At 43.8% G+C, this 27,899-nt stretch overlaps 1 protein-coding gene across 2 annotated transcripts in view; it reads right to left on the bottom strand.

Moving 5' to 3' along the window:
* Phactr4 (phosphatase and actin regulator 4) overlaps window positions 1-24,656 on the bottom strand; it is a 74,182-nt gene extending 49,526 nt beyond the window's left edge. For both annotated transcript variants that reach the window (XM_038334277.1, XM_038334278.1), the window contains exons 1-2: window positions 24,552-24,656; window positions 14,617-14,670 (exon numbers count right to left, since the gene is read on the bottom strand). In XM_038334277.1, coding sequence (XP_038190205.1) covers window positions 14,617-14,632 — 16 coding nt within the window. In that variant the 5' untranslated portion in view covers window positions 14,633-14,670; window positions 24,552-24,656. The remainder of the gene's footprint in view (window positions 1-14,616; window positions 14,671-24,551) is intronic.
* Window positions 24,657-27,899: the final 3,243 nt, after the last annotated feature.

Raw genomic sequence — 27,899 nt, 5'->3', positions numbered from 1 at the left:
ACACCACGCACAGATCCCAGCTGCCCGGTCTGAGCTAGCCCCAGATAGTAACACTTCAGCAGTTCCCACAGCGCAGTGCCTTCTGAGGAGCAACTCTGATACAACAGGAAAAGCCCATGACTGGCTTGGGAAATATATAACCAGTCTAAAACTCGAACTCAGTATTAAAACACCCTTGCTTTTATAATTTGGCAATTTTATTTCTAGATCACACACTTAACAACTGCCCGAACCTGCAAAATATCAGTAAATACCTCTAACCTCTACGGAACAGCTCCTGTAACTTTTATTTTCTATAAAGACAGGGAATCAACAAGTATATAACCTCTTAGCAATATAATCTAAAACACAGGGCTCCAGAGAGCAGGTAAACAAGACTGTGAGGGGCAAACAAACTTCAGTGGAAGCAACTTTAAAGGTTTCATTCATTTCTTCCAAACTTTTAGAAATGTGCCAAAGTCTTGCATTCCAATTTCTAAGAGACAGCAACTTCGGCTGTAAACCTGCCTCGTTCCTGCCAAGATGTCTATTTCTCTGTTCGTATTACTCACCAACTGCATCTGGATTTACCGGTCTGGAGACATCAGCTTGCCCCATGATTATAATGTCTTAGATGTATCCCACGACAGCAAACTATCCCGGACAAAAGCAAATTTCTCTTAAAAGACAAATCCACACAGGGACCAGCAATCCTGTGTCACTGCCGACTGCCAGGAAACAGCACGAGAGCTGGAGTTTCTGCTTTCCTGGACCCCGGACTCCCGGGCTACTTGTGGCTCTCACAAAAGTCTTCACGCCGACTTTCTTCACACAGGAATGCCTGTCATTCCAGAGTGCACAGTGTGTAGAGCTCCGGTGCGGAAGGGGAGGAGACAGCCAACCACAATTGGGCTGCCGGGCGGCACAGCCCAAAAGCCCACACCTCCTCTTCCTGACTTTGAGCTTGGTTGGAAGCCACTTAGACACAGAAGATAGGGAGCCTGCCCAAAGTACAGCAGAGACCCTAGACATTTAATCACAACAAAACATCCCACATCACTAGCGGGGCTCAGAGTAACAGTCTCATGGGTTTCAGAAGCATATTCTAGATACAAGCTTACTTACAGATCATCCAGTTATTCTTGAATTTCTGTGTTGTATATGGACTGGTTATTTGTTACCTCCCATCCACCCACACTGTAGAACACCTTTCGTGTGTGTGTGTGTGTGTGTGTGTGTGTGTGTGTGTGTGTTGGGACTGAAGGGATGGTTCAGCACTTAAGAGCATTTGTTGCTCTTATAGAGAACCTGGGTTTCATTCCTAGCACATACACGGCAGCTTACCACCATCACCACCACACATAATTCCAGTTTCAAGGGATCTAACTCCCTCTTTTGACTTCTGTAGGCACCAGGTACATGGACCAAATACATATATGCAGGCAAAATGTACATAAAATAACCCCTCAATATCCATCCTAAATTCTTTGGAATCTCTGAAGTAAAAAAGAATGATTATTTAGCACCTTCCTCACTTTTTGAGACAGTTTCATGTTGTCTAGGCTGGTCTCAATTTTGGACTAAGTAGCCTAGCACTGATCCCCTTGCCTCCATTTCCCAAATGCTGGGATTTAGGGTGGCATTGCAGGCTCATATGTAGTTATATGATGTTGGGATGGAGTCAGGGCTTTTGTGTAGTCTAGGCACAAGTCCAGCAACTGAGCTACATTCCAAGTTTTTATTTTAAAACATTTTTAAATGACATTTATTTGTGTGTGTGCATATACCTGTAGAGGTCAGAAAAGACATTTTTCACCATGTGGATCCTGGAGGTGGAACTCATGTTAAAAGGCTTGGTGGCAAGCACCTTTACCTGCTGAGCCATCTCACTGGTCCCCTAACCCCTATTATCAACTTTTGTGTGTGTGTGTGTGTGCATGGTGTAAATATGTGCATGTGTACATGCATGCAGAGGCTCATATGAAACCAGAGGTTGATTGATATTGGTCTGTCTTCCTCAATAGCATCAACAATCTCTGGGCATGATCCTGGGGTCATCATGCTTACACAGCAAGCATTGAACCATCTCCCCAGGGTTTTATTATCAGTTTTGATATAGGAAATAAACAACAGAAAAATCACAATAACAACAAGAAAATAACTAAAATGCTAAGGGGTAAGTATGAGGAAAAAACACAGAAACACTCAGGCAATATAACACAGTAACAGTCTGGTTGCCAGGCTTGAGATAACTGTGGCAGTGGCATCTGTCAGTGACTGTCTCACAACCCTGGTAGAAGGCTTTTCTACTAATTGGTGCACATTCTTCACTGTGTTCTTCATTTGCCTGGAATTTCTTTCTCAAATCCAAGTGGGAAGGATCTGCCCACCCTTTAAGGACAGGCCCAAATGTTCCTTCCTTCGCCGAAGCCTTTCCTTAGCCACATTAACAGAATTCTAATATTTACTAAACACTGATTATGTGCCTAACACTGTGTTGGCCTCCAAAAAAAAGGTTTTTCCCTAAGTGTTTATAGTAATAGGAACTACAACGGAATATAATGAGCACATAGGCAACATGCAAATATACATGTGTGTGTGTATGCGTGTGTGGGTGTGTGTGTCTAGAGGAAGCCAGAGAATGTACGATCAAGGTGAGAAAAAGGAACAAGTATCAAGAGACAGTTATTGAAAAGACAAAGAACTGATTGTCTGCCACACTAGTACAAACCAGCACTTGAAGGTAGAGGCAGAAGACTCAAGTTCCAGGCTAACCTGAACTACGTGGTAAAACTATCTCAAAAAACTCAAAGAAAACAAACAAAAAGAATGTACAAAACCAACGGTTCTCAACTTTCCTAATTCTGTGACCCTTTAATATAGTTCCTTATGTTGTGGTGACCCCCAACCATAATATTATTTTCATTGCCATATAATTATAATTATGCTATTGTTATGAACTATAATGTAAATATCTGTGTTTTCAGATGATCTTAAGTGAACCCTGTGAAAGAGTCGTTCAACTCTTCCCATCCCACCCCACTTTCCAAAAAGGGTCAAGACCCACAGGTTGAGAAGCTCTGAACTAGGCACTGGTCTTGATGTATGTACCACCTTGAACTGCAATAATCTTCACACTTCCCTGATACTCTAGAAGCACCTCATGGTCAGGACAATGATGTATTTATCCTTAAACTACCAATGCTTGACATAAATAGCCGGTGCACAGTGTACATGCAGCAAGTCTTTAACAATTGGAACCTCCCACCACACGAACATGCCTCACGCATGCTAGGTAAGCACTGAGCTCCAGCTCCAGCAAGACACAGAATTAATCTGAAGCTTTGCTTCTGGAACCCAGAAGCAAAGGAAAATGTACATGCCTGCAACTCAAGCTTTCAGGATGTTGGTGTAGGAGAAATGAGAAGTTAAAGGTAGCCAGCATTATACAAGACCATTTCAAATGAAACAAGGTCATCAGGGCAAAGAGCATGAGCAATGGAGACAAGGGAAAAATGTGCAGACCACAGAGGATTCTATCATTCCAAATGATCATGTGAGTTTTTAAGAAACTCACTTTGGTGGGGAAAAAAATGTTATGTTCATAATGAATTTGAAATTTTAATCCTAGCCAGGCATGATGGTGTACAATTAAAACCTCAGCACTCAGGAGGCAGAGGCAGGCAAATTTCTGCAAATTTGAGGCCATCCTGATACACATAGTGAGTTCCAGGACAGCCAGAGTTACATAGAGAGATCCAATCTCAAAAAAAAAAAATCCTATCTGGGGGTTGGAGATAGATATATATATATGGTAATAGTCCATGTCCCATTATTTTGCACAAAAGAATTGTAAAAAGTAAGTAAAAATATATAAATGCCAAGCCCTTCATGTGACAGTAGTGAGGAATCAATCAGGGATCACTTTGTTTCACGATTAAAACAGAAAAAAAGAAAGAAGGCATACAATGAATGGAGATAATACTCATAGAGTTATGAGGATTACATCAAGAGAAACACCTACAGCTCACCGACCAGCCAGCATAGCTGAAATGGGGACCCTTCGGGGTCAGTAGGAGATTACTTCTCAATTAACGAGAATGCAGGTGCCAGGCTTAGCAGCAAAGCCCTTACCAGCTGAGCCGTCTCAGCAGTCCACTTTCTTCTGTTCATTCAGTCCATTCAGTCACGCTAGCCCATGGGAGGATGCTGCCCATATGGAGGGTAAGTCTTTCCTCCTAAGGTAAACCTTCTTTGTAATAAACTTACTTATTTATTAATTTAGGATAGTGTGGAAATGCAAGTCACAGCACCCATGTGGAGGTCAGGGGACAATTTTGTGGAGTTTTTTTTTTTTTTTCTACACTTTTATGTGAATTCCAGAGGTCAAACTCGGGTCTCTAGGCTTGCATGGAAAGCCATTTTACCTGCCTTATTTAAACCTTTCTGGAAATACCCTTCTAAGTAAAGCCTGAGGTGGGTTTACATGGTGCTTCACCGTCCCGTCAAGTTCACAGTGAAGATTAGACATTACAGGACTCTTTCTTTAGATTGTAGAGTAGTACTCTTGAAGGTCTTGGTGCCTAAGCCAGGGAATAGGAGGTGTGAGTGTTCTTATCTTTATTTAGAGACAGCCTCACTCTGTGGCTTACCTAGCTTCAGACTCAAGGTAGTCAGTCCTCTAGCCTCAGCCTCCCAAAAGCAAGGATTTACAGCTTAAGTTACCACCCCTGTGGGATCATGATTCTCTTAAGGCTTCTTCATGAGCAGAAATAGCTTTTAGTTGAAATGACAATCACCAAGCTTGTTTCTTGAAAGGTTCTGTTTTCAGGATACATTTTATCTGTAAAGCTTTTAGGAAGGTAGTATTTAACTGGCTGCTTTAGCATAGACAGATAAGGCTAAGTGCGAGTTGTACGACTTTCCTCTGATCTCACTAGACTATTTTCCTAAGACACGAGTACATTTGGCTCTGGTTTTAAACTGAATTTAGAAGCAAAGGTATATGTGATGCAAAACATAAAAGTTCTATGAAAAGGCTGGGCGGTGGTCCCGCACTCGGGAGACAGAGGCAGGAGGCCAGCTTGGTCTTCAAAGTGAGTTTCAGGACAGCCAGGGCTGTTATACAAAGAAACCCTGTCTTGAAAAACAAAACAAAAACAAAACTCAAACAAAACGTACTGTGAAAAAAAATTAATTATTTACACCCCCCATACTTCCTGTGGTTCTAAAAAATTGAAGGTTGAAAACATGAAAGTGCATTTGAATTACTAGCTGGAGTGAGTTTGATAGAAACAACATTTACATAGTCATCCTTAGTTATTTTGCAGGAATTCCTACTGACTCACAGTGGCACCAGGTGTTTATTACTCAGACTTTTTATTTAGGAGAGGATAAAGGCTGGATTCTTCTGTACATGAACCAGAAAGGAATGCCCCTTAACCTGAATCCTTGCTAGAAGTTCCTGAATAACTTTCAGGTGCCATGGCTATCCTCAAACAGTTACTGCACTCCCACAGATACCTCACTGAGGGCTGATTCTGCCCTGGTCCTGTCTCCTTTACTTGGAGGCAGTTTGCGAGCCAGGTGAGTCGTAAAGAGTTATGAAAGAGAGAGAAGGAGGATGGAGCAGCTGTCATTAGTCGTCATCTCTGAGTCACCAGCAGTGAATGCTACTTGCTAGGAAGCACTGAGCACATTTCAGACCCTACAGTGGCCTGATTTCTGGCCGCCTGTTCCTATAACTCAATGATGCCTTGGTTCCTTAATAGAGCTTAGTTGGCACGTCTATTTGGCTTTATAAGGTGCTCTTCTTCAATTGAAGACTAAGGCTTTTTGATCTTCTTTATTTATTGTAACTATAAAAAAAACTACATTCTGCTCATGAAAAATAATAGAGTAGAAAAAAATTGGTGACCAGTGAGGTTTATTAATAATACAGTTCAAGGTGGTGCATACATCAAGACCAGTGCCTAGTCCAGGGCTTCTCAACCTCTGGTCTTGACCCCTTTCAGCAGGCAGGGTGCGGAGGGGAGAGTTGACAGGGTTCACAGCCATCTTTTTACTTATCTTCAACATAGGTCACAGTGACCCTTAGACTCCAAGTACGCAGTCCTGGCAGCACATGCCTATAACCCAGGCACTTGGGAGGCTGAGGCAGGGCCATCAAGTGTTCAAGCCCAGAGGCTCTGACTTTGTACCTATTCTCACAACTCTCCCACATCTACCCTCATCTTTAGAACTGTTGACCCTTGGGACTCCTAAGCTATGACACCTGTTTGTTCTCCCTGGTCTAACTCACTTGCCATACGCTGTTCTCTCCATCTTTCCTTCCTAAACCTGCCAACTGCCACTCTTCAATATCCAGTTCACACGCGACTTCCTCTAGTTGAGTTCCTTGAAGCCTCTCATCCCTGAGTCGGCACTGGCCACTCATCTTACGTAATCAGTTATCCTGAAGGAACCTCTACCTACACCTGACACAGCCTTTGCAGTGACCGTCTATTTATTCACCGCCTCCTTGACAGTAGAGTGTGGCTGGGGGTGGTGGCTCTGGTCTAAGCCCAGGTGGAGGCAGGAAGACGGCTGTCTGCTCAAGAGCAGCCGAGCCTGTAGTGTTAGACACTGAGCGTGCAGGCACGTGGAGGTCAGAGCTGGATGCTCAGTGTCTTCCTTGACCACACCACCTCATTTTTTGAGACCAAAAAAAAGTAGAAATTGTCTTGAGAGCCTTAAAAACTAGCATATTACACAGCACACTAGAGCATGCGAGAACACTTGGGGGCCAGTGAGATGGCTTAGTGGGTAAAGGGCTTGCTCCAGAAGCCTCAGGACCGGACTCCGATCCCCAGGACCCACATGAAAAAAAGAGAATCAGCGCCAGGCTCCTCTGTGTTAGTTTTGAAATGGGAACTGGCCTAGAAGTTATGAATACATAATAAATCACTGATCAGTTGCTACAAAAAGAAATGAAAAAAGGCATAACTGAGATTATATTGCTATGTGTGGATTAAATGTTATAAGCTAGCTTCCACATGAAACATGTTATTATAAATTAGTTTCCATAAGTATATGTTATTATAAATTAGCTTTCACAGAGGCTCAAGGCAACTGAGTTGTGTGCATCTGCTTGCAGGTGTGTGGAAGCCGAGGCTGATGCTGCGTGTATTCTGTCATTACTCTCCACCTTCAGGGGGTGAACTCAATTCTTTACCATTGAGCAAACTCCCTAGCTTCAAGACTATTTTTATTTATATAAAAAATTCACTTTAGCCAGGCAGAGGTGGCATACTCGGGAGGCAGAGGCAGGTGGATCTCTGTGACTTCAGAGGCCAGCCTACTCTACAGAGTGAGTTCCAGGATAGCCAAGGCTATACCAAGAAACCCTGTTTCAAATTTTAAAAAAGATCCAAATCTCTTAAGACATAAATTTTATCTTTTCTTTCTGTGAATGTATTCTGCACCCAAGTGCATATAGACAAATGTGCAATTTATCTTTCAAGGCAGGGTCTCTCACTGAAGCTGGAATTCAATGAGTCAGCTGTACTGACTAGCTAGCAAGCCCAAGAGATGAGCCTGTCTCCATCTGGTCAGCACTGGGATTACACGGGCCACTGAACTCAGCTTTTAGATGGTGTGGAAATGTGAACTCATGCCCTTCCGCTTGCAGAGCGAGCACTCTGCCCACTGAGTCATTCCCAGGCCCTGAAACATTACCCTGTTCTTTTCCTGTTTCCCTTCATGGCAGCTAGGGCAGAGTGCCAACTGAAATTTGTTGAAAGAATTAATAAATCCTGTCAGCTAAGCATCAACCCGCCATTATCTTTTGATTGAGGTTAGGAAACTAACTAGCCTTCATTGCAATGATATTAAAGCACACACTGTGGAAGCATAATGAAATTATAAGCAGCTTGTGACACATACCTTTGTATGTTCTATACTAACTCAAACATTTCCCTACTCCCCGAGACCAGGTTTCTCTGTAGCTTTGGAGCCTGTCCTGGAACTAGCTCTTGTAGACTAGAGCTGACCTCAAACTCACAGAGATCTGCCTGCCTCTGCCTCCTGAGTGCTGGGATTTAAAGGCGCGTGCCACCAACACCCAGTAAACCACTCATCTTTTTTTTTCCCATGCCCTGAGAAGGCGTGGGCAGGCACACTCGGGACAGACGGCACACGTCCGCTCTGTGACAGAATTGGGACAGATGGCCCACGATGCTCTCTGATCGGACTCAGGATTCGAACTCGGGACCTTGGGATTCGCAAGCGCCGCACTTAACAGGCTGAGCCACCGCTCAGCTCGCTAACCACTCATCTTTTTAAGAATGAATCTTCAGGGCTAGAGAGATGATGGCTCAGCAGTTAAGAGCACTGGATGCTCTTCCAGAGGGCTGGAATTAAATTTCCAGCACCCATATGGCAGCTCACAACCATCTGTAACTCCAGTCCTGGGGAATCTGACACTCCCTTCTGGCCTTTGAAAGCACCATTCATGCATGTGGTGTAGACACACACATGCAGACAAAACAGCTATACACATAAAATAAATCCTTAGCCCCAAAACTAAAACAAACCCTCCAAAACCAAAACAAAAAAGCTTTCCTTTTCCTTTACAGTTAACACACTGTTTATTAGCGTAGTTTCTCATCACTACTCTGAGCATGTGTGTCTAGGTGCGCACACCTCCATGGTGCATGTGTGTCTAGGTGCGCACACCTCCATGGTGCATGTGTGTCTAGGTGCGCACACCTCCATGGTGCATGTTTGTGCAGATTGGTGTGAAGACCCAAGGACATCATACTGAACACAGGGTCTCTCACTGACTTACAGCTAGCTCATCAATTAGGCTAGACTGGCTAGCCAGGGACTCCCCAAGGATCATCAATTCTGCCTCTGCCTTCCCAGCACTGGGAAAACACACACTCATCATTATGCCCAGGATTTTCTAACAGGTTCCAGGAATGCTTTACCAACTAAACCATCCCCAATCCTACGTTACCTACCATTCATCCATCCATCATCCACCCACCCACCGATTTTGTTTTTTGAGATGGAAAACCAATCTGTAGCCTAGTATGTACGGGAATCCATTATTTATCTCAAGCTGACATCAAACTAGTGGTACTCCTCCTGCTTCAGTCTCCAGAATGCTGGGATTACAGGTGTGAGCCACCAGGCCAGGCAGACACTGTTCTTAAAGTTTATGATTTCAGTACTTAGTTTTCAAGTTTTCTTTTTTAGAAATAGGGTTTCAGATTAGCCCAAACCACAGTAGATTCTGTCTCAAAAAATAAAACTAGTAGATTGGGCCTGGGGAGCTGGCTCAGTTGTTAAAAGCCCTGACTGCTCTTCTAGAGGACCCAGATTCAGATTCCAGCACTCACATGGTGGCTCAAAATCATCCATAACTCCAGTTCTAGGGAATCTAACATACTCTTCCGGCCTCTGAGGGCATTGCATGCATATAGTACACATACTTACATGCAGACAAGCACTTATACACAAGAAACGAAAATAAATCAAGTTTTTTAAAAAAATTAAAAATGTCTTCTAGAGGGCCAGGGTTATAAACTTAACGGCACAATGTTTGCCTAGCCTTGAATTCTTGATCCTTCTGCCTCTGCCTCCAGAGGTCAGTATTCTAGGTATTCTTGACCACTTCTGGCTTTGGCCACCACATTTAATTTCACAAAGAGAAATTAAATCTCCCTGAAGAAATATATACAAAAAAAGAAAAAAAATCATATTCACTTCCAAGTAGTGGAATATAACAATAAAAAACTCACATCCTCTCTATGTTTATGCTCTTATCAGGGAAAAAGATAGCAGACAATACTTACTAGGTATTTGTAAAGATGCATATTAAATTTCTAGATAAACTACAGAATGCCTTTAGTTCCCATCCTGGAACTGGGGGACTGAGGAGGGCAGATGCTCTGTGTTTGAAGTCAACTTGAGACACTTTGTCTCAAACCAAAATCAAACAAACAATAAGAAAGAAAGAGGGGGAGAAGGGAGGAAAGAAGGAAGGAAGAGAGAGAGAGAGAGAGAGAGAGAGAGAGAGAGAGACCTTCACTACCAAAGAAAGATCTTAATCTTAAAGGAATTTATCTCCTACGCCTGAAGGATTGCAACTAATTAGAGTTAAGGTTTCCTCCTCCTTTTTAATAGAAGGGAATGGCTGTGTTGTTGACACCCTTTTAGCTTCCAGTGTTAAGATAACATGATGAAAAATTTCACATTAACTCTGAAATAAGACACATTTGCTAGGAGCATGGCTAGTTACTAAGTATTCTTGACCAGATAGAACAAAGGTTCTCATACTTCTTAATGCAGTTCCTCAAGCTGTAGTGATCCCCCACCATAAAATTATTTTCATTGTTACTTCATACCTATAATTTTGCTACTGTTATGAATCATAATGTAAATATTTGATATTCAGGATATCTGATATGGGACACCTGTGAAAAAGTCCTTGACGCCCTCACGCCCAAGGAAAGAGGTCAAGACTCACAGGTTGAGAACCAGTGAAATAGAGGAAAGAAAACAGCAAACCCCAAACCCTTGCAACCTAGCAGGTGTTTATAAATTCAGATAGAAGAAGATAGAAGAAGAGCCAGGCACAGCAGCACACACATTCAATTTCAGCATTCAGGAGGCAGAGGCAGGAGGATCTCTGTGAATTCGAGGCCAGCCTGGGCTACAAGAGCTAATTCCAGGACAGGCTCAAACAAAAAAAAAATTATTAGTTTTGGGGAAAGAGATGAAAATTATTAAAATCCATTATATAAATTATGAAACCATCAAATAAAGAAAAAATTTTTTTAGAAGTATTAGTTTTTGGCTCTCAAGGTGGCTCATTCAGCAGATAAAGGTGTGATCCCAGGAACCCATGGTAAAGAGAAGCAACTCTTGAAAGTTGTCCTCAGATCTCCACCACAGGTGTACCATACCAGGTAAACCCACACATCACCACACAACAACAATAATACTGGACTATTGCTTTTCATAATTCTCAAGCCTCTAGTTAGTACATGTCTTTTTGTTAATTTTCATCAGAGACCAATAGTAATACTAATGATTTTTGTTGTTTTGTTCGGCTTTGGCTTTTAATTTTTTGAGACAGGGTCTCACTATATAGCCTTGGTTGGTCTAGAACTTGATAGGTAGGCTAGGCTTGCTTCCAACTCATAGAGTTGCCTCTGCCTCCTAAGTACTGGGTTTAAAAGAGATGTTCCACCACACCTGGCCTTAATAGCATATTTTTAAATAATGGGGCTTCAGAGATGGCTTAGAAGTTAAGAATATTTATTGCACTTCTAGAAGACCAGAATTTAAGTCCCAGTACCTACATGGTAGCTCACAACTAACTCTAACTCCAGTTCCAGAAGATCCGGTGCCCTCTTCTGGCCCCCATAGGCACTGCACACATATTGCACAGACATCTATGCAGAAGGAAAGGCGCTTGGAGCTTTAAGTCTTCCCCACAGGAATTAGAGAGCAAAAATCTCACAATGGGAACAAAGATAGCTCAGTGACAGAGTGCTGCCTAGTGTGCACAAAACCCTGGGTATGAGTCTTACTTAGCATAGCAAAACAAAAACAACTGCTAACTCTCAGTGTTCTTCACTTCAGAACACTACAAATAATTGTTCCTACAGATGCTTTCATAATTATTAGATGTCACAGTGTGGTATGGTAGCACACGCTTCTAATCCAACAATCAGGGAATATAGGTATGACCAAGAGTTGGAGGCAGCCTTGGTAACACAGCAAAACCCTACCTCTCCCCCCTGCCACCAAAGTTAGCGATCTTGATTATAACAAAGTTCCTGAAAATTGTTTTGTGTGTGTATTGAATGATATATAGAAGGATCTTCTTGTCAAAAGTCATATATATATGAAATGCAGGAAAGAGGAAAAGAAATTCAGGGGCAGCTTTGGCTAATGCCTGGTCCACATAAAACTCTACCTCAAAAAAGAAAACACAAGCCAGCCACAGTAGCGCATGTCTTTAATCCCAGCACTTGGGAGGCCAAAGCAGGCAGATCTCTGTGAATTCAAGGCCAGTGAGAAGAGCTACAAAGTGAGCCCTTGTTTCAAAAAACAAACAACAACAACAATACACACTAGCATCTGGAACTAGGGAAGTGGCTCAGTGGTGAAGGGCTTATGCCTAGCATATGCCAAGCCATGAATTCAATCTCTAGCACTTCAAAAAAGACTCAAAAGAATGTAGCTCAGGTCAGGGAGTGTTTGCCTAGCATGCACAAGGACTTGGGCTTCAATCCCCAGCATTGTATAAAACCAGATGTGGCACACACTTGCAATCCCCAAACTCATTTGAACTCACTTTATAGTGAGTTTAAGGCCAGCCAGCCTCAGGTGCAGGTGATCCTGTCTCAAAAACTATGAAAAAAAAATTCCCAGCAACCACGTGGTGGCTCACAACCATCTGTAATGAGATCTGGTGCCCTCTTCTGGCGAGTAGGCATATAAGCAGACAGAACACTGTATACATAATAAATAAAAATCTTAAAAAAAATAAAAAATAAAATAAAATAAAAGGGCCACCAAGCCAGACATAATAGTATTCTAGGCCGTCCTGGTCTACAAAGTGAGTTCAAGGCTACCCAGGGATACTCAGAGAGATCCTGTCCCAGAAAGGAGTTGGGGATTTGGATCTAGATAGCTCAGTGGGTAGACTCCAGATGCCAAGCATGACTACCAGAGTTTGGTCGCCAGACCACACATGGTGGAAGGACAGACTCTTGAGAGTTGTCCTGTGATCTCTCCTCTGCTGTGTTGAAAATGCATACATAAAAGTAATTATAATAAATTTTTAAAAATCAAGTTAAACAAGAAATTCATTTACATGTCATATATACCTGCCAAAGGTAATTTTAATACATTTTTGTATTTGTTTTAGGATTGTGACCCATTCCATTCTCACTCAGTCAATTACAATAGCATTAAAATTTTTCAGATTTTGTATGATTTACAGATTTTATTTTATGTATATGGGTGTTTTCCTACTTGTAGGCTATGCATAACATTGTACAGTGCCCTCAGAGGCCAGAAGAGGGTGCCAGATCCTTTGGACCTAGATTTAGAGAGGGTTGTAACTGGGAATCAAACTGAGGTCCTCTGGAGGAGCAGCCAGTGCTCTCAACCCCTGAGCCGTCTCTTAGCACCCCAGTACAGATTTTACATCATGGACATTTAAACCTGAAACCTAACTATAGTAGAGCTAAGTAAGGAAATCAGTCTGAAAAAAATTAAGTTCAGTAAAATCTTCAACAACATCATACACCAGCCCAGTTTGCAGCCATTGCTTCATTTGTCTCCCTGTGACTGCTTTCTTTCCTTGTCTTCTGAAGGATCTCATGTAGCTTAGGAATATTCTTCTAGGTGCTGGAAGACGACTTCCTGACTACACACCCAGTGCAAGGAGTGCAGGCTTGTGTCATCACACCCTACTTTTTTATTATACGGACCCGTGTTTAGGAACAGTCACTGTGCTATGAAAATAAGTTCAATCTCCCAAATCCAAACAAATAATTACTTGACAACAAAACTAGGTCTAGTAACAGGTGCTGACTGCCCTCTGGTGTTCAAACTAAAGATCTCCCAATGAACTAGCTATACTTCATAAAACTCCAAGGAGCTCACACCTAGCCTCATTAAAATTAGAAAAAAAAAAAAAGCTCATCTTGCAAGATTTTAAACAAAAATCTTCTCAATGTGAGGCAAAAACTACAACCTGAACTGCCCAATGATGGTTACCGGATCAGGGAGTCCAGAAAGTTTGGCTCAGTTACATCAATGGCAATTGGGCAAGACAGAAGAAGATAAACTAAATTAACATCTCAAATATACTTCCTAAGCCTGAGGATATAGCTTATGGTAAGGTTACAATTCCTTCATATATATAATTAGGTATCTGTTTTTCTTAGCTGCTGAATCATCTTTCCAGCCTCTCAGGTCTAATTTATAAAACAGAAAATGTCAACAAACAAAAGCTTTTTAGGACCTTCAATTACATTAAGAGTAGGAATGAAGACCAGTATTATATTACAATCAGAAGACAAGCAGAGGAGCTCTGGGAGTTCAAGATTAACTTGGTCTACAGATTGAGTTCCAGGCTGGCTGGAGCTGCACAGGGAGACCCAGTCTCAAAAAACAAACAGATGGGTGGTGGAGGTGCACACCTTTAATCCCAGCACTCAGGAGGCAGAGGCAGGTAGATCTCTGTGAGTTTGAGACCAGCCTAGTCTACAGATTGAATGTCAGAACAGACTCCAAAGCTACAGAGAAACCCTGTCTCAAAAAAACAAAACAAAACAAAACAAACAAACAAAAAACCATTAGGGCTGGGGATAGTGACAGACAGAAGGATCTCTGGGAGCGAGGCAGCCTGGTCTACATGAGATCCAGGACAGCTAGCACTGTGTAGACAGACCCCGTCTCAAAAGCAAACAAACAAAATAAGCTAATAAGAGTATACATGGATACTGAGAGTGAAAAGTCTGAGAGCCACTGTTCTACATCAGCATAATGAGCAGGAGATAATTTACTCAAAGCTATAACAGGTAAGGGAAAAGCACAAGCACCAATAAGAATGCAGGCTGTACTCACCAAATGGATCTTCCATGCCACTATTAACCAGAGTAGGGTGGCGGGGAAGAGTGTCTAAAAGAGAAAAGGTACATGCATGTGATATTGAAAATGTCAAATTTATCATCTTGCATGTGTCTTTAAAATAAGCTCTACTCACTAGCACTTATTATAGCTTAAACATTATTGAAAAACACAACTTATTAAATGAGAACATTGCTATCTGGAGGCTGGTGAGATGGTCCAGCAAATGAAAGCGTCTACTGCACAAGCTTGATGACCTGAGCTCCAATCCTAGAACCCAGGGAAAATGGCAGAGGCAGTGGCATCATCTACAACCTCTGCATTCCTAAGGTGAAATGGGAGACAGAGACTTCACCTGGGCACTCCTGGGCCAGCTCGCCTGGAGTACACAGCACAGCAGAAACAAAAGAGACTATTTTTCAACAAGGAGGAAGAAAGGCCAGGCAGTGGTTCCACATACCTGCCTGTCTGCCTGTCTACCTGCCTGCCTGCCTTCCTTTCTTTATTTTGGTTTATCGAGACAGGGTTTCTCTGTGTAGCTTTGGAGCCTGTCCTGGAACTTGCTCTGTAGACCAGGCTGGCCTCGAATTCACAGAGATCAGCCTGCATCTGCCTCCCAAATGCGGGATTAAAGGCGTGCGCCACCACCACCCAGCTCCACATGCCTTTAAAACCAGCACTTGGAAGGCAGAGAGGCAGGTGGTGGATCTCTAAGTATGAGGCCAGCCTGGTCTACAGAGTGAGTTCCAGGACAGGCAGGGCTACACAGTGAAACCCTGTCTCAGAAAAACAAAAACAAGGGGCTGGAGAAATAATCAGCGGTTATGAGCACTGGCTGTTCTTCCAGAGGATCTGGGTTCAGTTCCCAGCACCCACATGACAGCTCACAACTGTCTGTAGCTCCAGTTCCAGGGAATCTGGAACCAATGCACATAAAATAAAGTTAAATAATTACTGAAAACAAATAAACAACAACAAAAACTCCTAATAAGTAGATCATCAAGGCACCTAGCTCCAAAGGTGGAGTTCACCCAGAAACTATGGTACAATATACTATAGCATACTATGGTATACCAACAGAAGGGCCCAGAGGAGGGAAGAATGAGATGTTAGTGTGTGGAATATAGACAGCAGAGTTGATGCCTGTTATGCTTCAGATGTGTTAGGAACCTTGTCCCCAGGTTGCTGGTACCGGGAAACGGAACCTTTAAGAGCTAGGGCCTAATGGAGGGGACTCGTGGAACTTGAAGGACGCTATTATGAAGGCCTGAGCCTGACCTTTTCCCCTCCCTACCAAGGTCCTCATGAGAAGCCTTCAGCAAAGCTGGAAAACTTACTGGTCCACAGCACATACAAAAATCTCTGTCTAATCATTAGTGAGCCACTACGCAAACAAGTGCAGACTACAGTGGGCACACAGAACAAAGAACACACACACTTTACATTTACAGGTTTAGTCCAGGAGAGTCACCAAACAAGGAGAAAGAAACCCACAGAGAGAGAAGCTTATTTTCAGGGCTGCCACATTACAGCATGGCCAATACGTGTGTTCTCGCATACTATTTATTTGTTGTCTCTTTCTCCTTTTTTTTTTTTTTTTGGTTTTTCGAGATAGGGTTTCCCTGTAGTTTCTAGAGCTTGTCCTGGAACTAGCTCTTGTAGACCAGGCTGGCCTCGAACTCACAGATCCCCCTGCCTCTGCCTCCTGAGTGCTGGGATTAAAGGTGTGCGCCACCACCGCCCGGCTCTTTCTCCATTTTTTAAACCCCCTTTTCTTTTATTTTCCACACCTATACTATATATATAAAATCAAAAAAAAAGGGAATTTTAAAAATTGAGAAAGAAACAACAAATAAGATAGCATGGCTTGTAATCAAGTGGGAGAAAAGCAGTCAAGAAAACTGAACTGGGCCAGGTTCTTTAATCCCAGCTGTCAGAAGGCAGAGGCAATCTGAACTCTGGGAGTTAGAGGCCAGCCTGATCTACATAGCAAGTTCCAGAACAGCCAGGGCTACCTGGTAAAATGCTGTTTTGTTTTTTAAAGGAGGACATCTTTAATCCCAGCACTCGGGAGGCAGAGGCAGGCAGATCTCTGTGAGTTTGAGTCCAGCCTGGTCTCCAAGAGCTAGTTCCAGGACAGGTTTCAAAGCTACAGAAAAACTGTCTCAAAAAACCAAAACCAAACCAAACCAAAACAAAGGCTAAATGAAATCATGTCTAATTAATTATTAATTTTCTTTTTCTTTTTTCTTTTATTTTTGCTTGTTTTTCAATAATGTGGTCTTGGGGCTGGAGAGATGGCTCAGAGGTTAAGAGTATTGCCTGCTCTTCCAAAGGTTCTGAGTTCAATTCCCAGCAACCACATGGTGGCTCACAACCATCTGTAATGGGGTCTGGTGCCCTCTTCTGGCCTGCAGGCATACATACAGACAGAATATTGTATACATAGTAAATAAATAAATGTTTTAAAAATATATAAATAAATAAATTAATAATAAATAAATAATTTGGTCTTATTCTGTAGCCCAGATTGGCCTAGAACTCTGTGCCTCAGTGTGGCTTCAAACTCAAAGCAATCCTCCTGCAATTAGCCTCCTGGTGCCAGGATCATAGGTGTGAGCCACCACACCAGTGCAGTAGTCTCTAAGGGACTGACAGTCCACATGCACATTTGCTATGCACAGCCATCTAGGGTGGACCACGGCTTTGTTCAAGCTATCTGGGGCTGTCTGAATCACAACGTCAACACCCGAGTGTGACACACTCTCAGTATTCCAGATCACTCGTCTCCCCTAGACACACAGCTGAACATTTTTATACTCAGTCCATTCTTGAGCTCAGAACTACTCCCTCTGCCTAGAGTAACCTTGGAGCTGGGGAGACAGATCAGTCTAAACAGTGCTGTCTGAGTCTGATCACCAGAAAAAAAAGGTTTACTTACATTAAAAAAAAAAAAGAAAGAAAAAAAGAAAGAAAGGCCTGGTACAAGCTACAACAGGAGACCACCCCCCATCCCAAAACCAATATGCACAGCCGAGGAAGAAAATCCAAGATTGGTTTCTAGTCTCCACATGTGGTCATGCACTCACTCTTGTGAACACACACACCTTAAATGGAGGTGGAGGAGGAAGCAGAGAACTTGGAGCGACAAGTCCACCTGAATTCCTGCTACCCTAAAACCACACCTTCCGTAATGCCTTCCTGCACTGTTTACCAAAACAGAATCTTTGCTTTGTTTTTTGAGACAGAGTTTCTCTGTGCAGCTCTGGCTGTCCTGGAACTCACTCTATAGACCATGCTGGATTCTAACTCGGAGATCTGCCTGCCTTTGTCTCCCCAGCGCTGGGATTAAACGAATGAGTCACCACTGCTGAGCCCAAAACAGCATCTTAAACCAGACATATTGGTGCTGGCTTTTAACCCAGGATTCAGGAGGATCATTGAAATTTCAAGGTCAGGCCTGATCTACACAGTGACTTCCAGGCTCACAAGGGCTACAAAGCAAGACCCTAGTCGCAAACAAGACAAAATCATTTAGTCCCTATCTAAATTTTATTTTCATTTAAAAATTTTGTGCATGTGCACCGCATGTGAGCTTGGGGCCCTTAGAGGCCAGAAGAGGGCATCTGATCCCCTAGATCTACAGATGGCAGTGAGCCACCATGGGTGACAGGAACCAAACCTAGATCCTGTGCAAAAACACACACAGTGCTCCTAACCTACAACTCCAACTCCGATGTATTTATTCACCTCTCTCTCTCTCTCTCTCTCTCTCTCTCCCTCCTCTCTCTCTCTCTCTCTCTCCTCTCTCCTCTCTCTCTCCTCTCTCTCTCTCTCTCTCTCCTCTCTCTCTCTCTCTCTCTCTCTCTCTCTCTCTCTCTCTCTCCTCCCTGCTTCCCCATAGCATGCATATGGAGGTCAGCATACAAAAGTTGATTCTCTTCTTCTACTATCTGGGTTCCAGTGATTAAACTCAGGTTTAATCTGACTTGGTACCTTTACTGCCTGAGCCATTTCATCCCCCAATCCCTATCTATTCTTTAAATGTATCTCTATTTAGCACCATTGAAAAACTGAAAATAAAAATTTATGCCCTGGAAATGCTGAAGTATGCATGGGCAGCCCGTATATGGTGGTTCTGTTGAACTTGTCCATATTGGGTTTCATGGTCTGTTGATGAGGACGACTGACCAGGTCTCTTCCTCAAAAGGGCACCAGATCGCATTACAGACGATTGTGAGCCACCACGTGGTTGCTGGGAATTGAACTCAGGATCTTTGGAAGAGCAAGCAGGACTCTTAACCACTGAGCCATCTCTCCAGCCCATTTAGCACCACTACACTGTTATAATTTTGTAATACCTTAGGTTTTTGGAGACTGGCCTATATACCATTATATCACTATGCTCATAAAACGTGCAGCCTCAGCCAGGTGGTGGTGGCACACGCCTTTAATCCCAGCACTCGGGAGGCAGAGGCAGGCAGCTCTCTGTGAGTTCGAGGCCAGCCTGGTCTGCTAGTTCCAGGACAGGCTCCAAAGCTACAGAGAAACCCTGTCTCAAAAAAAAAAAAAGCAGCCTCTACCCTTCTACCATACAACAGAAAACCAAAGTATCTGCTGGATAAAACCCATTTTGGTTCTGGCGCTCTCTAAAACTGTGCCTGCCCACTTTTACACTTTTACTCATTCAGTCGCTGAGCAACGAGTGGACGGCATTCCAATGAACACCCAACACCCAGAGCTGGGACTGGAAAGCGGACTCAGTGGTGAGAGCACTGGCTGCTCCTCCAGAGGACTCAGGTTTGATTCCCAGCGCCCTCATCAGGTGGCTCACAGCTCAATCCAGATCCAGGGGATCCAGTGCCTTTTCCACAGCTCTTGTTTGCACATGATGCATATGTGTGTACACTCAAGCACACACACATAAAATTAAAAAATCTTAAAAAAGAGAAGAAATACCAAGAACTGTGTGCTAAGCAATTCACATGAAGATTAAGACTTTATCCTGTGCTGGAGATGTAGCCCAGAGGTAGTCATAACTGTCATAATTAACTGTAAAAATACAAAAACCAGGGGGCTGGAAAGTTAGCTCAGCAGTTAAGAGCACTGGTAGCTCTTCTAGAGGACACAGGTACAATTCCCAGCATCTACATGGCAACTCAAAACTGTAACTTCAGTTCCAGAGGATCTGACCTTCACACAGACATACATGGAGACAAAACACCAATATATATATAATAAAAATAAATTATAAAAGAATATAAAAACAAACTTTTTTGGTGGAGAATACTTTTGGGGAAAAAGGTAGTTCCTATTAAGATACACAGTGGTGGCACACGCCTTTAATCCCAGCACTCCGGAAGCAGAAGCAGATGGATCTCTATGAACTCGAGACCAGCCTGGTCTACAGAATGACTTCCAGCTTGCTCTACAGCATGAGTTCCAGGATGGCCAGGAATACACGGAGAAACCCTTTCTCAAAACAAACACAAAGGATACAAGGGAAGGAGTGGGAATATAGAATTTGCCCATCATTTATAGGCCCTAGCATGGCAACATGGCAGCCTCCTCCATTTCCTTCAAAAAAAGACCTCCAAGTTTTACAAAGGGACAGATTCTTGGCTCAGTGTCCACTCACTCCCTTTTCCTTTTCTAGCAGTAGCAGCAGCAGCAGCAGTAGCATCTGCAGCTTGCAACAAAAGATACTCAGGTGGGGGCTGGAGAGATGGCTCATTGCCTGCTCTTCCAAAGGTCCTGAGTTCAATTCCCAGCAACCACATGGTGGCTCACAACCATCTGTAGTGAGGTCTGGTGCCCTCTTTTGGCCTTCAGGCATACACACAGACAGAATATTGTATACATAGTAAATAAATAAATATTTAAAAAGATACTCAGGTCACTTGCCTGGAAACACTCCATTAGGTAAAGCAAGATGCCATTATTCCTATGTTCAAGATGAAAGACTAAGGCCCAAGGATGTGACATAACCCAGCCATGTGACACAGGCCTAATCTCAGTACTTCTGAAACTGAGGCAGGAGGATCATTTCAGGTTCATAGTGAACTTCAGACCAGTGCGAACTGTCATATATAGTAAGACCCTGTCTCTAACAAAACAAGTTCATTTTAAAAATAAAAGACATTATCTGAGCTGGCTGTATAATGATTGAGACTTTTATTTACTGTGTAGTCACTGTCTGTCTTTTTTTATTTGTTTTTCGAGACAGGGTTTCTCTGTGTAGCTTTGGAACCTGTCCTGGCACTCCCTCTGTAGACCAGGCTGGCCTCAAACTCACAGAGATCCACCTGCCTCTGCCTGCCAAGTGCTGGGATTAAAGGCCTGCGCCACCGCCGCCTGCTTACTGTCCCCCCCCCCCATCGGCACCAGTCTGCAAAGTCTGCAGACCCCGAGAGGAGAGAACACTGTCATTGCTTTGTCCTCAGGACCTAGAGTCTTAACTCTCATTCAAGGCTGAATGAGTCAAAGCATGGATTTGGAAATAAAGTACACCAACATTAATAAAAGAGACAGAAGAGTTCATTCTCGCTACAGTATCCAAACAAAACGGGCATCGATTAGTTTAAAGGGCTAAATTAGTCTGTAACCCAGTACTGAGATTGAGGCAGCAATGAAAATCTGAGGCTAGCCTGGGCTACACAGCAATATATCTTAAAAAGAAGAAAATAAGACAAAGAACCTGGACTAATTACACTGAGTGAATTCCACTGGAATGCTATGCACTTTACTTAACAATTAAAAAAGTACGAGATTAAAATTAAAATTAAAATTAAAAAGTACGAGAGTTGAAGTAGGTTGCTATTCTGATGTCACATTCATGGCATGTACTCACAGAAAACCAAGACAAAACTGCAAAACTGCAGGTTTAGTCTGATCAAAACTTTTTATTAAGCAAAAAAAAAAAAAAAAAAAAAGAAAGCATTTCCCTAAGTCTTAATGCTCTAAAAACAAAAGTACATGCATTTGAGTTCTGTCTTCAGTGTTAGGCTTCAGGAGCCAACGCAGACTTACCCATCTCTTACAGACAGACTTTTTTTGTTTTTTTGTTTTTTTGAGACAGGGTTTCTGTGTAGCTTTGGAACCTGTCCTGGAACTAGCTCTTGTAGACCAGGCTGGCCTCGCACTCACAAAGATCCGCCTGCTTCTGCCTCCCGAGTGCTGGGATTAAAGGCATGCGCACCACCACCCGGCTCAGACAGACTTTTTTTTTTCTTCCCTGAAACATGGTATTAATGGGCAGCTCTGGTTGACCTGAAACTTGTTATGAAGACCAGACTAGCCCCACACATAATCACCTTTTAATAAAAGATTAAAGCCACAACTTACTAATTCATCACCCTTGTGTCCCCAAGGCCCCATAAAATTGCCATTCTGCCTACAGACAGGATAAGCGAACTGGAGCGAAGCAGCGATCTTCAGAGCAGCTAATGGAAAAGACATCATGGCACCGTAAAGTTCAGTTCCTGAGGAATTTGTTTGGGCTGGAAAATAATTCCATAATTTTGCTCTAATATTCAGATCTCAGCAAATGAAAGCAGTTTGTGGAAATATGACTAGCAGCTACCTTAAATCTAAGGTAACAAGCGCTAGGCTTGCTATTTATATTCGGTTCAGCTTTCCTTCCTGGGCTAAGTGTCTGGCTTTGGGCTAGTCACTTTACATTTTATGCAAGGCTGCATCAGCTACAAAGCAAGAACCAACACCTCACAGAACCGTGGTAAGGATATACAATGCATGTTAACGGAACTTATACAATGTATACAAGTCATCAAAAAATAACAGGGACAGCACTATCATGTTTGAGGAAACAAGCCAGAAAGTAGCAAGCCTGCTATAAATTCAGAACTTCAGAGCTAGGTGTGCTGGTGCAACCATAATCTTAGCACTTGGAAAGACAAAGGCAGGATAGGAGAGTTCGAGGCCAGACTAGGCTAACTGGCGACCTAATCTCAAATAAATTTCTATGTCCAATAATTGAAGAATAGCTGGGGCCTGGCCGTGATGGCATACGCCTTTAATCCCAGCACTCGGGAGGCAGAGGCAGGCGGATCTCTGTGAGTTCGAGACCAGCCTGGTCTACAAGAGCTAGCTCCAGGACAGGCTCTAAAGCTGCAGAGAAACCCTGTCTCGAAAAACCAAAAAAAAAAAAAGAAGAATAGCTGGGGCTAGAGATGTAAGCACCACAGCAGAGCAGGTATTGGATTCCACTCCTAGCACAAGAAAAAAGAAAAAAAATATGAACTAGCAAAATGGTTCAGATGGTAAAAGGCTCTTCCTGCACAAGCCTGGTCGTCTGCGTTCCATCTAGGAACCCAAGAGAAGCAGGAGAAAACCAACTCCACCGAGTCAGTCTCTAATGTCACACCTGCACTGACTCCACTCCCCTCTCCCACACACATTTAAGAAAACATTTCTTTTCCCTTGAGATAAGGTTCTGTCTCGTCTTGAACCCATGATCTTCCCTAGCCACAGAGTATAGGGGTTACAGGGATGTGCCACCACAACTTTCTAGGAAAGATACAACCGGTATCAAGGTATGAGCCTGTATTAAGGACCTTCTATCTCTATACAACATTAATACAATCTAAGCGTCTCAAAGTCATTTCCATTACAAAATGCCAGGCAGAATAATGAAGACTTTATTTGCCTACATGGCTAGGGTGGGAATTTAGCCTCAAAACACCTTTCCTGATTCATGTAAAGAAGACCCGGTTGCCCTCCCTCAGGAATTTGAAATACTAATCAGTTTTCAAAGGGGTGTTTCTACCTTGGCCTCTATGAAGCTTTACCCCTACGCTAAATCTCGCGATGGGGTCTTTGACGGGACGTGCAGTTACCGAGATCTAACCAAATTGGATCAGATCCACGAATCCAGCGGTGGCCAGAAAGAATATTCTTCCTCTAAACCGCTTTCATTCTTTTCACCTGATAAAAACAAACCAAACCTGCTTTCTAGAATATACTGAGTTTTCTATAAAGCAGGTTCTTCAATGAGCGGACTTTTTCTTTGGAGTTTTTCTAGGGAATCGAGGAGCTGCGTGGGCGAATGAAAGTGCCATGCCAAAGACTATTTGCAGGAAATGAATGATGCCCTAGAAATCTCTCGGCTCCGATTTTCAGGTTTCTAAAGCATTGATTCGCTTGAGTTGTTTGCCCGCCCCATACACACACACACACACACACACACACACACGAGAGAGAGAGGAGAGAGAGAGAAGAGAGAAGAGAGAGAGAGAGAGAGAGAGAGAGAGAGAGAGAGAGAGAGAGAGAGAGAGAGCTGCCACACGTATCGCAGTAAATTCCACTCTTCCTAAGTTTCCGGGGTTGGGGCTCCAAGTCTCATTTCTTTTTCTTAGACACCATCCTCTGGAGGCGAAAAGCGCCTTGAGTTTTGATCCCTAGCTGCTGGAGGCTGACACTTAGGAACTGGACAATAACCACGACGTTTCCACAGAAACTACGCCAGGCTCCAAAGCCTCCGTCCGTTCTGCTCCGTCGGGATGCAGAGGGCTGAGGGAGGTCACTTTTGAAAGATGGACTTTGACCTGATCCAGTTACAGTAACCGGATCCCCAGGGAGCGGTCCTCGGCAGGACGTGCGGGCTCCCCCGGAGACCGAGACTCCAAACACAGTCAGTCACAAAGGGGGAAAAAGCGGCGCAGACAAAAGGGCCCCGCGGAGCTGGGGGGCGGAGAGCGCGAGTCTGCGCCGGCCCGGCCACAGGCGGGGACACGGCAGCGGGACCGTTGTGGGAGGGCCGAGGGAGGAGGCTACGGCCCGCCACGCCCTGGCTGCACGGACCGCCGCCCGCGCCGTTACCCCCGACCCCGGCCCGGCCCGCGACCCTCCGCTCAGCCGAGACCGCGGCTGCGGCGCGCGCGACTCGCTCACTTTCCCGAGTTTGGAGAACTCACCCAGGTCGCCGCTGCCTCCGCGGGCTCCACAGCACTTTCTCCCGGAAATCCTACCTGGTCTCTGGCCGCCTGGCTAGAGCCGGAGCCTTCGGCCCCCGGGGAGGGGGGGGCGGAGGGAGCAGGCTGGACAGTGAGGGTAGGAAGTGCCGCCGCGGAGGCTCATGGGACTTGTAGTCGCCAGCCGTGACCAGCTGAGTGGCGATCGGGACAAAATGGCGGGAACTGCCGGCCCTCCGCCCTGCGGGGCCTGGCCCCCCACTCTGCCCGTCTGGGCATGCGCCGCCCGCGGCCGGTGCGCTGCACATAAATGGGTTTGGGCAGCTTGCCTAGTTCTGAGCAAGGCGAAAGTCTCTGGCTCGGGAGGACACATTCGGCAGCAGACGCCCGGCGATGCCCAAGAAAGGAGCTGATGGATGTGCGGTGTTCTACAGTCTGTGTTTCAAACTATCGAGAGCCAATTTGAAGTGTCAAAAAGTTACAATTTGCCGGGCGGTGGTGGTGCACGCCTTTAATCCCAGCACTCGGGAGGCAGAGGCAGGCGGATCTCTGTGAGTTCGAGACCAGCCTGGTCTACAAGAGCTAGTTCCAGGACAGGCTCCAAAGCCACAGAGAAACCCTGTCTCAAAAAACCAAAAAAAAAAAAAAAGTTACAATTTACCCTCTGTGTTGTGCGAAAATAAGGAACCCAGCCCATTATGCACAGACATTCAACCTCCACACTCCCCACTGTTTGTATTTTCCCCACTATCACCTAGCGGAATCCACCATCTGTCTCTGAGTTGCACTCATTCCAGACTCCTGGGCTATCACCCTCCAGACACCACCCTTGCTGCTGCTGAAGGATCTTTCTAAATGCCACACCCATGGGTCACACCCGTATTAGACCTAAATGTAACTTTTTGTTTTGTTTTTGTTTTTTGAGACTAGATTTCTCTGAGTAGACCTGGCTGTCCTGGAACTCACTCTGTAGGGCACAGAGATTCACCCGCCTCTGCCTTAATGCTGCAGTTAAACACATGAGCCACCACCGTCCAGCCAAAAATGTAAACGTTTTTAAATTACCATACATACAGGAGAAAATCTATGCCTTTCAAATACATAATCCATAACATCAAAAAAATCGCAATAAATGACAACCCAGTTGTGGTGGCACACACTTGTATTCCTAACTGCTCTGGAGACTGGAAGTATTGTGAGTTCAAGATCAATTTAGTTTACACAGTTCCAAGGCAGCCAGAGCTACATAGAAGTCCCTGTCTCAAAAAAAAAAGGTCAGCCAGATGCTGTCTGGTAATAATAATAATAACAATAATAATAAATTATAATAAGATAATAATAATTGCATGTTGTGGAATATTTCAAGATGTGTTACATTTGTTTATGTTGTGAAATATTTATTTAATGATGCAAAAATGTGATGCATCCTTGTATGTGGCATTTGTTTATCTCTGTAAAGCTGTGTTGACTTTGCTCTCTAAAACACCTGATTGTGCCAGTCAGTGGTGGTGCACCTCTTTAATCCCAGCACTCAGGAGGCAGAGGCAGGTGAATCTCTGTGAGTATGAGCCTAATCCCAACCTGGTCTAAAGAGGGAGTTTCAGGACAGGTTCCAAACAATGCTACACAGAGAAACCCTGTCGCTAAAAACCAAAAACCACCACAAAAAAACCCCACCTGATTGGTCTAATGAATGAACGGCCAATAGCTAGGCAGAAGAGATAAATAGGTGGGACTGCCAGGCAGAGAGAATATAACAAATGAAAGGTGTTAAATAGGAAAAGAAATCTAGGTTGAAGAAGAGGGAGGCGCTAGAGAAGGAGGACACCAAAGGCCAACCACCCAGCTACACAGAAAGCCATGGAGTAAGAAGAAGGATATATAGAATAGAGAAAGAGGCGGCTGGAGAGATGGCTCAGTGGTTAAGAGCATTGTCTGCTCTTCCAAAGGTCCTGAGTTCAATTTCCAGCAACCACATGGTGGCTCACAACCATCTGTAATGAGATCTGGTGCCCTCTTCTGGCCTGCAGACATACACACAGACAGAATATTGTATACATAATAAATAAATAAATATTTAAAAAAAAAAAAAAGAATAGAGAAAGATAAAAGTCCAGAGGCAAAAGGTAGATGGGATAATTTAAGAAAAGCTGGCCAAGCTAAGGCCGGGCATTCATAATAAATATTAAGACTCAGTGTGTGTTTATTTGGGAGCTGGGTGGGTGCTCACCCCTCACCCTCGCAAAGAGCTGAGAGTCTATCCTAGTAGGTTACCTCACTTACATCTATTTAACACCTTTCATTTGTTATTCTCGCTTTGTTTATCTCCCTTGGTGCCTTCAGTAACTCCTGTTACAGGAGATCTGATGCCCTCTTCTGGCCTCTATCAGTACTGCATGCACATGGTACGTGTACACAGACACACACGCACATAGATACGCAGGCAAAACACTCATACACATATAATAAAAAAAACAAGTTATTTAAAAAAGTACATCCCTCTTGGGTAGATGAGATGGCTTGCTGTGGAATATAATCCTTTTGTAGACTGTAAAGATTTGTCACTTAGGGGCTGGAGAGATGGTTCAGCAGTTAAGAGCACTGGCTGCTCTTCCAGAGGTCCTGAGTTTAATTCCCAGCAACCACACGGTGGTTCACAACTCACCTATGATGAGATCTGGTGCCCTCTTCTGGCCTACATGTAGGATACTGTATAAATAAATAAATAAATAAATAAATCTTTAAAAAAAAAAAAAAAAGCCGGGCACGCCTTTAATCCCAGCACTCGGGAGGCAGAGGCAGGTGGATCTCTGAGTTTGAGGCCAACTTGGTCTATAAGAGCTAGATCCAGGACAGGCTCTAGAAACTACAGGGAAACCCTGTCTCGAAAAACCAAAAAAAAAAAAAAAAAGATTTGTCACTTGGATTGGTTCAATAAAAGGCTGAATGCCCAATAACTAGGAAAGATTTTTCAGAGCAGATAGGATACTGGGAAGAAAGGTGGTGATGGGGGTGAGGGGGCAGCCTGACGGAGAGGAAGGATAACATGTAGAATATGATGTAACACAGCCAAGAATTGTGCAGCATTTAAATTAATAAATATGGGCTAATTTAAATTCTAAGAACTAGTTAGTAACAAGCCTAAGCCATCTCTTGTAGCTTTGGAGCCTGTCCTGGAACTAGCTCTTGTAGAGAAGGCTGGTCTCAAACTCACAAAGATCTGCCTGCCTCTGCCTCCCTAGTGCTAGGATTAAAGGCATGCGCCCACTACTACCCCACCTTATGCTCACTCTTTGGCTGGCTTGGGTGACTGGGTGGCTGGTCCCTGACATCCTCCTCTTCTTGTTCTAT

The sequence above is a fragment of the Arvicola amphibius genome, chromosome 6 (assembly GCF_903992535.2).
Source record: "Arvicola amphibius chromosome 6, mArvAmp1.2, whole genome shotgun sequence".
NCBI lineage: Eukaryota > Metazoa > Chordata > Mammalia > Rodentia > Cricetidae > Arvicola > Arvicola amphibius.
The sequence above is the reverse complement of the archived record's forward strand: the minus strand, read 5'-3'. Positions and strand labels throughout refer to the sequence as shown.